This window comes from Podarcis vaucheri, assembly GCF_965113315.1.
Source record: "Podarcis vaucheri genome assembly, chromosome: Z".
In the NCBI taxonomy this organism is placed as follows: Eukaryota; Metazoa; Chordata; class Lepidosauria; order Squamata; family Lacertidae; genus Podarcis; species Podarcis vaucheri.
The window spans coordinates 5,877,104-5,895,354 of record NC_138758.1 but is presented as its reverse complement, the minus strand read 5'-3'; the positions used below and the strand labels follow the sequence as shown (position 1 = coordinate 5,895,354).

General features: G+C 46.8%; 1 protein-coding gene across 5 annotated transcripts in view; it reads left to right on the top strand.

Moving 5' to 3' along the window:
- The first annotated feature begins 604 nt into the window (after positions 1 to 604).
- FGF13 (fibroblast growth factor 13) overlaps positions 605 to 18,251 on the top strand; it is a 249,487-nt gene continuing 231,840 nt past the window's right edge. Inside the window, exons 1-2 of one of the 5 annotated variants that reach the window (XM_082207310.1) lie at positions 605 to 922; positions 13,155 to 13,382. In XM_082207310.1, coding sequence (XP_082063436.1) covers positions 13,334 to 13,382 — 49 coding nt within the window. In that variant the 5' untranslated portion in view covers positions 605 to 922; positions 13,155 to 13,333. Of the gene's footprint in view, positions 923 to 12,577; positions 12,673 to 13,154; positions 13,383 to 18,251 lie in introns of those variants that run through there. The other 4 variants (XM_082207312.1, XM_082207315.1, XM_082207311.1 and 1 more) reach the window with 4 other exon arrangements.

Genomic DNA, 18,251 nt, shown 5'->3' with positions numbered 1-18,251 from the left:
CACTTCATGTTACAGACTCCGCTAACCCAGAAATAGTACCTCGGGTTAAGAACTTTGCTTCAGGATGAGAACAGAAATCGCGCTGCGGCAGCGGGAGGCCCCATTAGCTAAAGTGGTGCTTCAGGTTAAGAACAGTTTCAGGTTAAGACCTCCACAACAAATTAAGATCTTAACCAGAGGTATCACTACAGCTGGTCAACCTCAAGGCATGCAGCTGAGTGCGTCCCTTCATTCGTTGTGGTGTGCTTTAAGAAATTGAACACTCTCTGTGTGTACATACGTATGCATCACTGTGGTGGGCATGTGTTCAAAATGTGGCAAACCAGCGCTTTTGTTGGCCCTCCTCCGAGGGGAGCCATGGACTGCTGCCCTAATGCCCTTTCTTGACAGCACCCCTGACCACTCGTCTCTTCCTGGGGCCTCTCCTGTCCAACTTTGGCTCTGAAAGAGATCCTCCATGCTGTAAGGTGATCTGGTGCACAGCTGCCTTCTCCAGCACTTAGAGGAGAGCAACTTGGGAAGTCAAAACAACCTGAGGAATTCTGTTTCACTAAAAATAGCTGCTGGAGAAACCCTGTGACTTGCCGCTTCTTTGGCTGGGCATGGCAGGCCTCTGACCCTTTTTACTGCATGGGTTGTTCTTCTGTCAACCTCCCCCTCCCCACGGTCTACCAGGTTCAGAGGGTTGTTCCTCTGGAGTGTTTTCCCAAGGCCTTGGGAAACTAGGAGAAGGAGTTGTGTTGTTTTTTTAAGACAGAGATTTGTGTTTTGTTTTGTTTTTGTGCCATTGTTCTTGGGGATTTTTTAAGCACATGCTAAACGCATAGGATTAATTCAGGATTTTTACTTCTGTAGAGCGCTGGAACTCTTGGCCAGGAATAGCTTCTAAGGCACACAGCTCACGGTCCTTTCTCGGATTAAGGTAGGTGACACAGTGATGGTGGGGAGGGGAGCGTTGTTTGGGTGAACTGGATCCAACTTTGAAAGAAAATAAAAAGCTGGTGCATCCAGGGAAGAACATTAAAAAGTATCGTTGGTTTTTGCACTGTTTGTATAGGTTCTTTACAAGCTCCCATCTCCCCCTCGCATAATTCCCTTATGGTTTAACTGGAATTACAAAGAGGATAAGGATAGTCTGGTTGGGTCTGACCAGATCCTTATTTCTATTGTGGCCTTGGGAAGCCAGCAAGGAGTGGGTAGTGGTGAATATCCCTCTCCTGCTGTTGCCCATTTGGGAAGCAGCATTCGGGATATACTGCTTGTAAATATGGAGGGTCCATTTAACTCTCGCAGCTTGTGTCCAATCTCTCTTCCTCCTCTGTGTTTTCCCCCAGAATCAATCTTTGCCAACCAGTGCTGGTGGAGGCTGATGGGAATTGTAGCCCAAAGCACCGGGAGGATGCCAAGTTGGCAAAGACTGCCCAAAATTCCCTCTAAGCTAGTGGCCATCTCTGCCTTGAATTTCAATAACTGTACAGGTGAAGAAGTCTTTTCTTTGTCTGACTTGAATCACCAGCCCTTTATACCAGTTTTGACAGATCCTAAGTTCTTGACGATTTGAGAGACAGAGGGGGGAAGTCCTTGTAGCATAGCCATTTTCTCCACATCCACCGAGAAGCTCTTTCAGTGCTGTCCTGTCCCTCATTGCTGAAGTAGAGCATCTGCTTTACCCGCAGAAGGTCACAGCATCAGTCTCCAACATCTCCAGCAATGGATGGGAGAAACCCTGCCTGAAACCCTGGAGAGCTGCTGCCAGTCAGTGTAGACAATACCAAGGGTCTGAGGCAGCATGAGGCAGCTTCCTGTGGTGCTATGCTGCTCGCCACTCCAAGTAAAATAAAAAGTTATTCAAATGCTTTCAAACTTTCCTTCTGGAGGAGGTTTCCCAACCACCTGATCATGTTTGGGTTGCATTGCTAGGTACATAAAGGATGTGGGACACTGGCTCATGACACAGGTTTTCACCAGATTTTCAAATGCTAATTTACAAATATAGATTCTCTGGAGAAGTTAAGATGATGGGCAGCTGAAGTCTCACACCATCATTTTGCCCTGGTGCCCTTTTATGCAAAGTATTTTTTTAAAGCTTTCTTAAAAGGGGAGGGCAATGGGGTAAGATATCCTGGGCTTGGAGTGACAAATCTTTGCCTCCCTGCCCCTCAAAGAAAACACTTCTGTTTGTGCTGTAACTTTTAACCGTCTTTGTTCCATGACTCTCTTACTGGAGACTCCCTAGTCTTCCAGACTCCTTGTGTTTGTCAACAACCCTGCCTTCTCCAGCAGCAAATGAAATGCAATCCTGAATTGGAGATGGCTTCACTTGAATCATGGAATAACAGCGGAAAGGGTTGGGATGGAAAATGTAGGCGTGATGGGGAGATTTAGTCCCTGATCCCCTTTTTGCAGTGGTTTGTAGAATTTCTGTAAAATGTAAGATGAATCCATTCCTGACTACCATGACACCATGCATGGAAAATTCAGAAGTGCAGGGTAGTCACAGCCACACAACACACCCTTCTAAGATTATGCAACCCTTTAATATTAGGCAATAATATTATAATTAGGAATGCATTGCAGTCACCAGTACAGATGTCCACATGTTGCTACTCTTTTCTCTGCAGTAGAATGGACACTTTGGAAGTGTTCTGATATATTCTTTCAGAGTGGTGTAAGTCATGTTTTTCTTGAAGTCCTATTGTACATGGCAGAACTTGCAGCCACTCTCCTGAAACTGAAGCACCTGGTGTTTTCACTGTTCCTGTGTGCTTTGGAGCACACAGAACAATCTGTGCTCTGTGTTCTTCCTGGGCACCTTCTCCAGAGTGACCCTAGGAGCCAATAAGAGGCTAAATCACCTCCTTGATGATGATGATGATGATTTATTAAACATGCATACCATCCTTCATCTGAAGATCACAGGGCAGTTAACAACACAGAAATACAAAACAAGAACACAAACTACATAAAAACAAGAACAAGAGCAAAAACAAAAATAAAAACTCCTCCCCTCCAATCAGCTCAAATTGGTTCCAATCAGCTCAAAGGGTGAGAAGATTTATTTCCAGAGGCTAAAAAACTCACTTTCCTGCTAATTGAGTGGCTGAAGGAAATTGGAGCCAGAAAGTCTGCTGGGACCCTGCTGCAGTAATAGCAATGGATCTTCAACCCTGAACCACTGCTCCTTCAGCCACACATTAGTGGCAGAGCAGGGGTTGGCAAGGTTTACCTCGCCTGGGCTGATTCACTCAAGCAAAGATCCCTCCATGGGCCAGATTGCTCATGTGCGTGAGCGTGCATGCTTGCGATTTCCAGTGTCTGCGTCTGCACAGACGTGATTTCCAGTGCTGCTGAAGCGACTCCCCGCACTACACTGTGCCAGTTTAGCGCAGCACACTGGGACTCGACGAGTGGGCAGTTTGGTTTGGGGGCAGCTCATGGGCCAGTTAAATGACCCCCCTGGGCTGCTTGTGGCCCATGGGCCTTATGTTGCCAACCCCTGGTGGTAGACCATCTGCTTTGTATGCAGAAGGTCTCAGATTCAATCCCCGTCATCTCCAGGTAGGGCTGGAAATATTCCTACCTGAAACCCTGAAGAACAGTTGCCTGCTGTGTGGACAATACTAAGTTTGCTGGACCAGAAGCCTGGCTTAGTATAAAGCATGTTCTGATATCACATCATCCTTAGCCGAGTTTGTTGTCGGAAGTGTGTGTGGAGAAGCATGTCAGCTTTCAGGAGAGAAAGAAATAGCTGTTGAGAGCAATCAGCTAGCACTCTCTGAAGCACAATGTGCCATCTTTGCCACCACCTGTAAAGAGTGTCATTCTGATTCCTATCAAGGTGTCCCAAACAGAAAACACAATTTTATTTGTTCAGGTAGGTAGCCATGTTGGTCTGACACAGTTGAAATAAAAAATAAAATAAATAAAATTTCCAGTAGCACCTTAGAGCCCAACTAAGTTTGTTCTGGGTATTTTTTTTATTATAAAAAATTATATTTGTTGTTTTTATTATTTACTCTCATTTCTTGCTATTGAAACCTGCCCTTCCCTGCAGGGCAGGAGCTCAGCCTAACCCTGCCCACCCTCTCAATTTTATCCTCCCCTAACAACCTTTCAATGTAGGTGAAGCTGAGAAGGAGTCATTAGCCCAAGGTCACCCAGTAAGCTTCCTAGCTGAGCAGAGATTTGATCCAGTGTCCTATCTCTTGCTCTTGTCTGATGCTCACACCATTTCATCATTCCTGGCTCTCACCTCCTGGTCCAACTTTGCTTGGTTCCACAGGCTTTCAGTAACAGGAAGAAAAAACACCTATTCCCCACCCTAGATTTAGACATCTAAAAGTGGCTGTGTTAATGATTGAAAGACTATTTGGCACTAAAATATGTGTTATAAACTCTGTCTCTCTTTGTTATTGTACTGAGTACAATGGCTCTTCTCCAATTCAGGGTGACAAGTGAGGGCTGCAAAAGAATGTTGCAGTGCAAAGTTTTGCTGTTTATGATTCTAGCTCCTCTGATCTGCTTTTTTTCCAGTTTTCCATGTCCCCTGCCCCACAGTGGCCAGTGTAGGGTTACTGTATTTTAAAGAGCAAAAAAGAGAGGATACATTTGCTGATGTCTGCTTTTAACTATGGATCTTTATGATGACCTTTTTACATATCCATGAAAAAGAGGGCATGTCCTGGATAAAGAGGTCAACCCTACTTCATAGAATCACAGGAATGTAGAATTAAAAGTGACCACAAGGGTCATCTGGTCCAACCCTCTGCAATGCAGGAATCTTTTGCCCAACATAGGACTCGAACCCATGGCCCATGAGATGATGTTCTACCCACTGTCCTACTCTGTGGCCATAGAGCATGCTCAGTTCCCATTCGGCTGTTTTGGAGTTGCCTTCTAAAGATTTTCTGTGTTTCTGCTAACTTAAGGGTTTCACCAAGCCTTCTTACACCTTGAGTAAGGGAGACATTAAATAAATGTATAATAGAACGCATGGTATGGTGAAAGTGGGTAGAGAAAAGTTTTTTTCTCCTTCTCTCATTGCACTAGAACATAGAGCCATCCAGTGAAGAGGAATGTTGGAAGATTCACAACAGACAAAAGGAAGGCCTTCTTCACATAGCGCATTGTTGTACCACACAGCAAGAGACAGTGATGGCCACCAACCTGGGTAGCTTTAAAAGAGAATTAGACAAATCCATGGAGGAGAAGGCTCTCCATGGCTGCTAGCCATAATCCGTATATTCCACCTTCACTGTTGGAATGGGTGAATGAATACCAGTTGCTGAGGATTACAAGTGTGGAGAGTCCTGCTTCTGGGCTTTTCATGGGCATCTCTTGGCCACTGTGAGAAGAGGGTGCTAGACCAGATGGGTCCCCTTTTGGCCTGATCCAGTATGGCTCTTCTTACAGTCTATTGTGCATTGGCAAATGCCCTTTTGGCTACAGAAGGACTGATATGGGGAGACCTGAGATAAGTATTGGAATATAAGACTATGATATTCATATCTCAACTTTCTAACATTATGGAACTCAAAGTAGTGCTCCACTGGGATCCCAGGTGATCTCCTATCCAGGCATTGACCAGACCGAGGTGGCTGTATCCAACCATTCCTGGAATTAGACCCTTAATAAAACCATACCAAAATATGTGCCTTTGTGATCTGCAGAAAACCATGCTCCAGATATGGAAATGTTCTGGGAGTGCTAAATATTTTAAAAAGAAAAGAAGAAAAGAAAAAAGCAAGCAGACTGAAAGGGCTTGTGGTGGCTGACATCTTATGCAGCTCTGCTGTGGTCTATGAATTAATTGCTGCCTAGCTCCAGACAGCTCCAGAAGGCAAATGTTTCCTGCTCATTAAATTCTGTCTGTGACATTGTGCCTGGGTCAGACTATTGGGGGTTCTGACTTTCATACAGCAAATGGGGCAATGAAGCAGAAAGACCCCATTGATTGTGATTGGCCAGGAGATGGATGACATCAGCTGGGAACATCCACACCTCCTTATCATTATCCAACACTCTTAAAATGCTGGTGCTTCCTGAAAGGCTGGGAAGGGACAGAGCAGGAAGGGTTGGGTAGTGCGAGCATATATCCTATGCACATGTAGCCAGCCATTAATTAGATCTGATTCTAGCTCTTGCCTGCAAAGCCTGTGACCCATGAAACAATTCACCAACCACATGTGGTGCCTCTTGTGTCTGGCAGAGTGCAGGGCTCATTGAGTGGGCTACATTCAACTAGCAGTGCAGGTCAGTGTAGGAGAGCTACAGTTCCACTCAAGTCTTGCTTGCGGGCTTAAAATAGGCATCAGGTCTGCTGTGAGAACAGGACGCTGGATGAGGTGAGCTGCTGGGCTTGACCTTGCAGCCATGGCCAGAGGAAGCAATGCTTCTGAATACTGCTGGAAACCACAGGAGGAGAGAGTTGGTTTTGTGTTCAGATCCTGCTTTTGGGCTTCCCATGGGGGCATCTGGTTGGCCACTGTGAGAACAGGATGCTGGACTAGATGAGCCACTGGCCTGATCCAGCAGGGCTCTCCTTATGTTCTTGCAGTGGCGTAGCGTGGGGGGTGCAGGGGGGGGCTGGCCGCACCGGGCGCAACATCTGGGGGTTAGGGTTAGGGGGTGCAAATCCACGGGTTAGGGGGCGCAAATTACTTGCCTTGCCCCGGGTGCTGACAACCCACGCTACGCCACTGTGTTCTTGTGCGGTTACCTCTTTTGAGGGGCCACTACTTACAACCCTTCTCCACTGATGCAAAAATCTGAGGCATGTGTATAATTTCTGATAAGCATTCTTAAAACTCAAGCTGGGAAACCTTCAAAAGAACTATTGAGATATGAATTGCATGAGTTTGGAGCATTCCTAGTGTCCTCTAGTAGCAATCCACATCGTTCCCTCTCTAAGGCTGCAATTTTCAATCTGTTTTAATCTTCTTCTTTTGAAGTTTGCATCAATTAATAAGACACCTCCAGTTAATCAGGTGACACCGTTTAACATAAAAGGTGATTATTCTTAGTATAAGTAGCTGGAGACATTAGATGCCATTTCAGATGAGGTCTTCTCCCTTCAGTCTTCTGCAGGAGGGATGGCCTCTCTTTAGGGCAACATGTAAAGACAAACCATTAAAAAGTGTTATTCCCTCCTCTTCAACCTCCTCATTGTTTCACTGTGTGAAATGTAGGCATACATGTATGCATAAAGATTGCTTCCATCAGATAACAAGGCAGCTGTCATCTATCAGGTAGCTCAACTGGTAGACCCCTTAATCTCAGGGTTGTGGGTTCAAGGCCCACATTGGGTGCAAGATTCCTGCCTTACGATGGGTTGGACTAGATGACCCTTGTGGCACCTACCAACTCTGCAATTCTATGATCCTACCTACCTACCTACAGTACTATATTTCTAGAAAAAGAGGTGTCAGAACTCACCATGAACGTCTCCCTTGTTCTCTTATAATGGCAATGGTGCCCAACTGAGAGGTGCTGGAATTGTGTTGCAGTGAGTTCCAGCTGATTAACTAAACCCCCGCACCTACTTATCTATCATATAATTGTGTGGATCAACCCACATAAGCAGACATTGTCTGCTGTCCTAGGTGCTGACTGTGAATGGGCAACTTAATGGATCCAGCTGCTCTCCCTTCTTATGATCCATTATCCTTAAACCAAACTTGGACTGGACAGTCCATAAAATAGAGGATTGCATTCTGCAAAGTAGGACACATCCCCATTATTGGAGTGGGGCATCAGAGTAGATTGAGAATGGGGAACCTCAGGCCTGCAGAGTCTCTCTTTCTGGCCCTTCAAACTTGCCCCAAGTCACCCCTCATCTCTGCAATCCACTCTCTGGTCTTGCTTTTCATCCCAAGTGCTTTTGCCAGGCTAGACTGTGTCCTTGAACTCTGATCATGCCTTTTGCTTGCCTGCATGGAAGGTAGAAAGGATTGTGTGAGCATGGGCAGAAAGCAGCCTACTGAACAAAGGTATAATTCACATTAGTTGCCCTGCCCACTTTTGCATCCATCCCCACTTGTCACTGGCATATGGCCCCCAGAAGGTCACCTGGAGAGGAATGTGGCCCTCAGTTTGAAAAAAAGCTTTCACACCCCTGGGATTAATGGAAGATTGCTGTTTTAGGCATAAAGTGATTTATTGACTGACTCCAGAATATCAGCCAAGAGAAGCTCAGCATGCATTCAAATCCAGTCAAAATTTGCATTTTAAGTTTTGCAATGCAAGACTTTGAGTGGAGGGTGCAGCTCTCCCTCCTCCAAAATGCACGTTCAGTGACACCAAAGGTAATCATCACTTTTCTTTTCCTCTTTAAGAAAATGCTCAACATCCTTCTTGGGGAGTTATTTGGCATTTAAGATGAAGATGATGTTACCTTTGGAAGCCATTCATTATGGCTGAACACCAAGATGTGTGTCCAGGATTGGAGAACTTCCTCAACTCATCAAAGTCACACACACACACACACACACACACACACACGTACCACTTAAAGAATTTTAAAATCCAGATTTTTCATAATTTGTTTACGGCTGAAGGCGTGGACAATACATAACCTATGGATTACAGATGACCAAGCATGCAAAAGGAAGGGAGATAGTAGTAATGGGGGACTTCAATTACCTGGATATTTGTTGGATGTCAAACTCAGCCAAGAGCATAAGGTCAAACAGATTCCTCACTGGCCTTGCAGACAACTTCATTGTCCAGATAGTGGGAGAAGCAACAAGAGGAACAGCCATTTTAGATCTAGTCCTAACCAATGTTGATGACCTGGTTAGTGGGGTAGAAGTGGAAGGATCATTAGGCGTGAGTGATCATGCTCTTCTGAAGTTTACTATACAGCGGAAAGGAGCAGCCAAGCATACTAGGACTCAATTTCTTGACTTTAAGAAAGCTGACTTCATAAAACTTAGGGAAGTGCTGGGTGAGATCCCATGGACAGTAATACTAAAAGGAAAGGGAGTTCATGATGGCTGGGAGTTTGTTAAAGGAGAGATAGTAAAAGCACAACTTCAGGCAATACCAATGAGACGGAAACATGAAAGGTGCCTAAAGAAGCCAGGGTGGCTATCTAAAGAACTTTTAACTGAGTTAAGATTAAAAAAGGATGTGTACAAAAAATAAAAAAGGGGGGAAACCACCAAAGAGGAATTCAAACAAATAGCTAGCACATGTAGACACAAAGTCAGAAAAGCTAAAGCACAGAATGAACTCAGGCTTGCTAGAGAGGTTAAAAGCAACAAAAAAGGCTTTTATGGGTATGTTCGTAGCAAAAGGAAGAACAAAGAAACAGTGGGGTCACTCAGAGGAGAAGTTGGTGAAATGCAAACAGGGGACACAGAAAGGGCTGAACTCCTCAATGCCTTCTTTGCCTCAGTATCCTCCAATAAAGAAAACAATGCCCGACCTGAAGAATTTGGAGCAAATGATTCAGCAGAGGAAACACAGCCCAGAATAACTAAGGAGATAGTACAAGAATACTTGGCTAGTTTAGATGTATTCAAGTCTCCAGGGCCAGACGAACTGCATCCAAGAGTATTAAAAGAACTGGCAGATGTGATCTCAGAACCACTGGCAGTCATCTTTGAGAATTCCTGGAGAACAGGCGAAGTCCCGGCAGACTGGAGGAGGGCAAATGTTGTCCCTATTTTCATAAAGGGGAAAAGAGAGGACCCAAATAATTACCGCCCAGTCAGTCTGACATCAATACCAGGGAAGATTCTCAAGCAGATCATTAAGCAAACAGTCTGTGAGCACCTAGAAAGGAATGCTGTGATCACCAATAGTCAGCATGGATTTCTGAAAAATAAGTCATGTCAGATTAACCTGATCTCGTTTTTTGACAGAATTACAAGCCTGGTAGATGAAGGGAACGCAGTGGATGTAGCCTACCTTGATTTCAGCAAGGCATTTGACAAGGTGCCCCATGATATTCTTGTAAAGAAGCTGGTAAAATGCGGTCTTGACTATGCTACCACTCAGTGGATTTGTAACTGGCTGACTGACCGAACCCAAAGGGTGCTCATCAATGGTTCCTCTTCATCCTGGAGAAGAGTGACTAGTGGGGTGCCACAGGGTTCTGTCTTGGACCTGGTCTTAGTCAACATTTTTAGCAACGACTTGGATGATGGACTCAAGGGCATCCTGATCAAATTTGCAGATGACACCAAACTGGGAGGGGTGGCTAACACCCCAGAGGACAGGATCACACTTCAAAACGACCTTGACAGATTAGAGAACTGGGTCAAAACAAACAAGATGAACTTTAACAGGGAGAAATGTAAAGTATTGCACTTGGGGGAAAAAATGAGAGGCATAAATACAAGATGGGTGACACCTGGCTTGAGAGCAGTACATGTGAAAAGGATCTAGGAGTCTTGGTTGACCACAAACTTGACATGAGCCAACAGTGTGACGCGGCAGCTAAAAAAGCCAATGCAATTCTGGGCTGCATCAATAGGAGTATAGCATCTAGATCAAGGGAAGTAATAGTGCCACTGTATTCTGCTCTGGTCAGACCTCACCTGGAGTACTGTGTCCAGTTCTGGGCACCACAGTTCAAGAAGGACACTAACAAACTGGAACGTGTCCAGAGGAGGGCAACCAAAATGGTCAAAGGTCTGGAAACGATGCCTTATGAGGAACGGCTAAGGGAGCTGGGCATGTTTAGCCTGGAGAAGAGGAGGTTAAGTAGTGATATGATAGCCATGTTCAAATATTGCTCCGGACACGGAGCAATGTCATATGGAGGAGGGAGAAATGTTGTTTTCTGCTGCTCCAGAGAAGCGGACACGGAGCAATGGATCCAAACTACAAGAAAGAAGATTCCACATAAACAGTAGGAAGAACTTCCTGACAGTAAGAGCTGTTCGACAGTGGAATTTGCTGCCAAGGAGTGTGGTGGAGTCTCCTTCTTTGGAGGTCTTTAAGCAGAGGCTTGACAACCATATGTCAGGAGTGCTCTGATGGTGTTTCCTGCTTGGCAGGGGGTTGGACTCGATGGCCCTTGTGGTCTATTCCAACTCTATGATTCTATGATTCTTTTCACCAGGTGACTTGGCAAGTCCTACCATTCTGTTGGATGGGGACTTACCTGTGGGAGAAAGGATGGCAAACACTATCCCCCCCCCTCTTAATTAGGAAGAAGAATTCACAAGCAGTGGGAGAACAATTGTTGTGGATACTTATCCTCATGGTTCTTGCCTTGGTGGACCTTTCCAACTCCTCTGTTCAGCTTTGATTCTGTTGGCTTCAGGGGCTGCATGACATCAAGAGTCAGCACAGCCAGGCATTTCCTGGGGGCTGCTAACAAGAGCCTCCTGGGACTGGGCCTCCTCTTCACCATTGCAGCCTCCTTGCTTCACCCTCCTCTTGCTCTTGCTCTTGCCCAGGTAACAGGAGCAGTGATGTTGAGATGCCAGAGATGTCACAGCCCTCTTGCTCACTGGCTCTCTAACTGGCAAGCAAGCAGGAGGCTGCAATGGTGAGGAAGAGGAGGGGCAGTGGATGGCAACAATGGAAGTGAAGTGGGAACCTCACTGCGGAAGGGGGGTCCCATGGAGGGTGTCTTGCCTGAGCAGCCCCAAAACCTGGAGCTGTTTGCATTTTCTTCAGCTGTAAGATGAAAACTTGATGAAGGTGAAAGGGGATGGGTAAAAAGGAAGCGGTGAAGGTCCACAATTCCAGCTTGGGTCTCATCAAAGCCCCATTCAAAAAAGTGGTCCTAGAGTTTCTTCCTCCTTCCCTTGGTGTAAATCTGCCCTCTGGTTTAGTGAATGCTTAAATCCACACAGGGTGGTTGCAGCTGAAAATTAAAGGCATTAATGCCTTCCAGATATTGAGCTAAGCAGCTGGGTGCAGGTGGTGTGGTATTTTGCCCTTTTCACCCACTGTGAAATAACAGCATGATCCTAGGCATGTCTATTTGGAAGTAAGCTCCATGGTGTGTAATGGGACTTACCACCGGTCCAGCATGCCCAATAGGATTGCTGTCTTAGATTCTTTACTTCCGCTGTCCCAGGGAAGTAAAATTCTGCCTTCCCTAACAGAGGCCAACCCTCTCTTAGAGGCCAGCCCTTTATTGGAGGGTGTCCTTGGTTGGAAGAGATGCTGGGTTGAAGTCTGCCTTAAAGATCAAGAAGGGAGGGCAAGGCAGCCCTCGGAAGTTGCTCCTCCACATTCAGAACCTGGAGAGCAGGCACACAGGTCATAGGCTTCTCCATGGAGGAGCATTGCGTTGCTATGCAAATTTCATATGCAAATTTCATGCAAATTCGAAACCCTCTTTTATTACGCATTCGCTCTCCTTTCTTTTTTGACCATGCAGAAGCAGCCCCCGCCCATCCCTCTTTCACTCCAGACCCAACAGGTAGCGCCTCTCTCTCCACCTGGGGAACAGCTTTGCCCATAGCTATTCTCCCTACCTGAACATACAATTTGTTGAGCGACTCTCCTGTGTTTTAAAGAAACCCTGCAAGTTTTATCCACGCCCCTCTCTGCAGTGTAGTGACCCCCCCTTCGTTTCTTCCAACACCTCCCTAGACTTTTACAAGAAACGTGTGTGTAGGAGCGGGGGGAGGCAGGGAGACTGCACGCTCCCTCCCCCAAGCGGCAACCCCACCGCCCTTTGCTTGAGTGGGGAGAAGAAGAGAGGTGTGTGTAATTCTCTGCCTGCCAGTAGCATCTGGGGGGTGGGGGGTGGGGGTGGGCTGGAGCTATTAGGAGTGGTGGTCCCCTCCTCCTCCTCTCCTGCTGCCTGGGAAAGGTGGAAGGAGGAGAGGGAATCTCTGGCGGGGGAGAGAGAGGCAGCAAACTGCTTTTGTCTCTTGCAAACCTCCCAGCCGAGGCGAGGGAGAATCCTGCGGATGTCCAGGGGACCCCCCTCGCTTTCACTGCCCCCCTTTCTCCTGTACTAGGCAGGAGGGGGGAGAGAGACAGCACCAGCCAGCAGGTTCAATACAGTCTTTGGCAGTGGTGGTGGGCTTTAAGAACCCTCCTGCACCAGGAAAAAGCACGAGGAGCCATCAAGATTTCGTCCTGATTCTTCCTTTCTTCCCCTCTTCCCCTTCTCTTCTCCCCCCCGTCCCTTCCTTTTTTATTTATTATTTTTAAAGAAAAATACATTTTGCTTTTAGGATTTCCCTCCTCTCTCCAACCCCCTCTTCGTTTACCCACAAAAGAAAGGTGGGGGGAAAAGAAGGCGCTCTCATCGCTCCGTCCACATATCTCCATCCACTGCCTGCATTTCCTGGAAGTCCAGTCGGATTGTCCACACGAGGTCTCTTGGGGGGATTTTACAACCAAACTGGGATCTATGAGCGGGAAGGTGATCAAGTCAAAGGAAGAGAAAGATGCATCTAAAGGTAAGGGCCCCGGCCAGGTGTGTGCGTGTGTGCGTGTGTCTCTCTCTGTGTGTTTTGCCGACCCCTTCTCCTCCTCTTCCTCCTGCATTCTCCACAGCCCCCCACCCCGCGCAACACTCCTTTGTCTATACACCCCCCTCCTCTCCAGAATTTCCTTTGTCTCTCTTTCTGCCTTTCCCTTTCCGTACTGAGCTCTGGGAAGAAAGAACGGGAGGGGGAGAATAAATGGGGACAACGGAAGCCTCTTTCCTATCTCCCCCAGTTCACCTGCTTTAAGGCATTATTTTATTTTATTTTGCCTGGGTGGGTGGGGGCTGGCTTCCCAAGGTGTTTGGGTTTGACAGGTCCTCTTCTACCTCCCTCTTTCCAGCATTGTGAAGGGCGGGAAAATCACATTTGGGGGTGGAGGTAGACCTTTTCTAATGCTGCAGTGTCTTCCTTGGCGCTGACAGTTGGGGTGCCTTCCTTTGTGTGCGAGCGCCGCGGGGAGAGGAAGCATGTGCCTCGCCGGCTCCCGTGTTCTGCAACAGATCTAGAGGCACCAGGAAGTGTGGGAATATCAACCGCGCATAGTACATCCTCCTTTATTTCTTTATAATTATCATCTTGGTGGTAGCAATTGGGGCTGGGGCTGTAGCCTGATATATGTGGGGCGTGTGGTGTGTGTGTGTTTGCGCGTATGCGCGCAAGGGAAACGTGCCATTCCCCCCTCCTCCTGGGGTGGGTAGTAGCTGCGAACATAGCCGGCGATGCTCACTCATGCGGTGCTTGGCAAAAGTCAGAAGTCTTCACACGCGTCTCTCTCGCCTTGTTACTTCGCCCCTGCCAAAGAACCCTGCAACATTCCCAGGGATCTTCAGAGGTGCCACAGATGGAGGAGAGACATGGGGTACCACCACCCCTCGTGTCCTTTCTGGCACCGCCGCCCCCTCCCCCCGGCAACTCTATGCAAAAGAGGCCGTTTAACTACCTGGTGTTGGAGCCCATCTACTAGCACATCCGTCCGTGTGGGTTATTCCAGCCCACACTGGAGAGGAAACAATAGGATATTATGGTCATAGCCCCTTTCAGGCCAGGTGGCCTGGGCGTTTAGATGCAGCTCTTGCAAAGAAGCGGGGGACAGGGGTGGAAGGCTGGTGGTGCGGCGTGGTGGTGGGGCTTCTTGCAAATTGTCCACCGAAGGTTGCATGTGTCCGAAAGAGTACATGTGGTGCTTTGCATCTTATCTTCCCTCTCAGCCACTCCCCAAACCCACACAGACTTTCAAGCTTTTCCCCATGCAAGGGACTGGATTGCTTTTCTTCTTCTTTTGAATGCATAACAATTGCCATGGAGACAAAATAGAGCTGGGGCGGGGGGCGGGGACAGGAATGGAGATGAGGACTGTAAGAGGTTAGCGCCAGCGGATTACTTTCATAGACAGCCCCACTAGCACGGAAGGTAGACCAAAGCTCTTCGTGGGCTGGGCCTGGGAGAGAGCAGGGGAAATCGGAATGAGGAGTGCGCGCGCGCGCGTATTACCTCTGTGTGTATGTGTGTGTTGTGGGGAAGAGTAGCGAGCGATGCTTCCCAAACAATCCGTTCCACGCGCACGAGGTTGGTGCAAAGGTGTCCATTGCCATCTCACTTGCTATATTTAACCTTACTAAATTTAACACGCACACACACACACACACACGTTTGGTGCACCAGCCTCTAATCCCTCCTATTATACAGCGCGCGCTCACGGGCACGCGCGAGCTCACGGAGCTTTTTTAAATTTTGGTTCTTGAAATGAAACATCTCCAGGCTGGGGATTTTTATTATGATTTTATCCGGGTGTGCTACTGATTCTGTAGCAGTTTGTACGTGCATGACCCTGCCTGCACCCGAGTGACCAGGAGCCAGTGGTTCAGACGCACATACCTCGAAAAACAAACAAATTAGGGCCTAATGAAAATCGTTCGCGTCTCAGGCTACACAGCATGGTTATGCCAAAAACCCTTTGTGGGTTGGTGGTGGCTAAACTGTTGTATTCCCACTACTAGCCTCTGCCTGGACTCAAGATCTGCTTCCATTCCCCACTCCTCATTTAGTGTAAGTGGTTTGCGGATAAACAGATTGGTGTTGAGCATTATAGGCGACAACTATTTTGGGGGAGGAGGGGCATTATAAAGTTACCGTTTGACCAGGTGTCGTTTTTCAGTGAAGATGAATACAGCACAGAGATGAGTGTGCGTGTTAAATCAACATACAACCTTATTGTTACAATGAGTGGAGACTCTACTCCTACGTTCCCGAAACAGCTTGAACAAGTTGTCTTGCGGGACGAGGGTGTTGATTTTAGATGCATCCTCCCTTTGTAACCTTTCTAGTTCCAACTGTACAATTTGACCCCCCGTCAATTCAGTATCAATGCATGCCGTACTTTTGATATCTGTTTCTAGCTCAGCTCCTTTTGCTCTGGAGAGCCGAGTATGTAAAAGACAAAACAAAAATCTTGTGCATGGTGGGGCTGATTTATCTAACTGTCCGCGTGATGTTTTCTGGCCAGCCTTTTCCACCCCCAATTTGTCTGGTATTCTTTTTATCTTCTTCCTTGTATCAGTTGTTAGAATGATTCTTCCCGGAGTTTTCACGGGTGAAACAATGCCCTTCTAGGTTCCTCCCGCCCACTGTTCGTCATACACAGAGTAAAGTCATTGAAATCTATGGACGTGATTAACTCCGTTAATTTTAATTTGTCTGCTCTGAGTAGAACTCCGCTGAAGTCAGCCCTGTGTTGACCAGACATTTCAGACCTGATTTGCTATTATTATTATTATTATTATTATTATTATTATTATTATTATTATTATTATTATTAATATTATTATTATTAATATTTCTTGCTGTTTAACATTCATTGCACGGACCCAGTCATGGCTGTTTTTGAAATTCTGTATTAAAATAGCGTGAGAAGCAATGCATATAGTTGGGGACTTGCTAGGGGGCTGGGTTGTTGATCATTCCTTCTTGCCTTTTTCAAGAATTTTGGTTCCACTGTAGTACCAGAAGAAGAAGAGTTTGGATTTGATATCCCGCTTTTCACTCCCCTTCAGGAGTCCCAAAGCGGCTAACATTCTCCTTTCCCTTCCTCCCCCACAACAAACACTCTGTGAGGTGAGTGGGGCTGAGAGACTTCAAAGAAGTGTGACTGGCCCAAGGTCACCCAGCAGCTGTATGTGGAGGAGCGGGGAAGCGAACCCGGTTCCCCAGATTACGTGACTACCGCTCTTAACCACCATAAACTCTCCCTCCCCTGTACATTATTTCCTATGCTGGGCAGACCGGTTTGCTGCATGACATAATCACCATTATGAACATTATTCAGTGTCCTTAAATATACATTTCTTAACATCTCAGCACATGCTCCTTAATAAACCCAGTCCTGTGGTCCTTAAAGTGTGGACTGCAACATGCTGTGCACCTAATGCACCTAATCATTCTGAAGGGTTGGCTGCACATAGTATGACAATTTCCAGACAGACTCCATCAAAACAAAGTCAAATAGTATGAAAAGTTAGTAGGAATGCTTCAGCAAATACAACAGTGCATCACTTCTCCAGACGTCACCACCATCTGCTGGACGTCTGGCAGCTGCATGTCTGAAAATGATTTTGCACAGAGAAGTGTTGCATTTTAAGTGATGTGAGGTTATATCTGTGGTGTTATATATTTACAGTGGCCCATTCACACATTCGGCCAGTCATAGCTTGATGTCAGTGGTGGGTGGAGCTTTACTGGGCTCGACTTACAAGTGCCTTCCTTAAGATGAACTAACTCAGGACAGGCATATTCTGAGCTCCGAATCTCATCTCTCTGCCTCTCCTGACAGGTTCATAGGAAATGGCAATGACATCTTGAGGCATTACTTTGGAAGAGTTAGTGTGGTGTGGTGTGATTAGAGTGCCAGACCAGGACGTGGGAGACCAGGGTTCGAATCCATACTTGCCTATGAAGCTCACTGGGTGGGTTTAGGCCAGTCACTGTTTCTCAGCCTGACAGGGGTGTTGTGAGGAGAAGGAGAGGAGGAGTACCATGTGTGCCCCTTGAGCTGCTTGGAGGGAAAAGTGGGATATAAATGCAATAATAAATAGATAACAAACAAGCAAGCAAAGCTGCTCTCCATATAGGCATGACCATGATGGATGGGGGGGCCTCCTTATCCCAACCCTTCATGCCTCCCCCAATTTGTTTGCCCCAAACTTATCTTTCCTTATTGACTAGCAGTGAGTAGAGTGGTGGCCGAGGTTTCCATTACCACAACAGCATTCCCTAGACCCATGGGAAATGAAATTAGGGTCCCAGGAGCCCTAGGAAACTGTGTTTCCCAGGGGCCCTGGCCCTTGTAATGCTACTGTGACCTAATGAAGACCCCCAGAAGCAGCCCTTCTCCTCACTGCCACCTCATCTTGGTAAGTTTCAGTGGGAAAGGTAATGGTAGTGCCCAGGGCAAAAGCAATTAATGAGTTAAGGATCATAGTTCTGTAGGAGAGAGCCTGCTTGGCATGCAGAATGTCCCGGGATCAGTTCCTCACCATCTCCAGGCAGGGCTGAAACTTTGGAGTGTCATTGTCACTCAGTGTGTTGACAATGCTGAGCTAGCTGGACCAGCCATCTGATTTGGCATCATGTTTTTATTCATTTAGTTCACAGCATTTCTATACTGCTCAGTTGCAATAATACTTTGAAGCAGTATAAGGCTTGTTACTAGCTGAACCCAAACTTTGGAGATTCGTAAGATCTATTCAGTCATCCTCTCCACTGCTCCATCTGCATATTAGTATGACATAAGAAGGAGAGTAGAAGATGAACCCATTGGCCTCATCCCCTCCCTGTAGTTCCTGC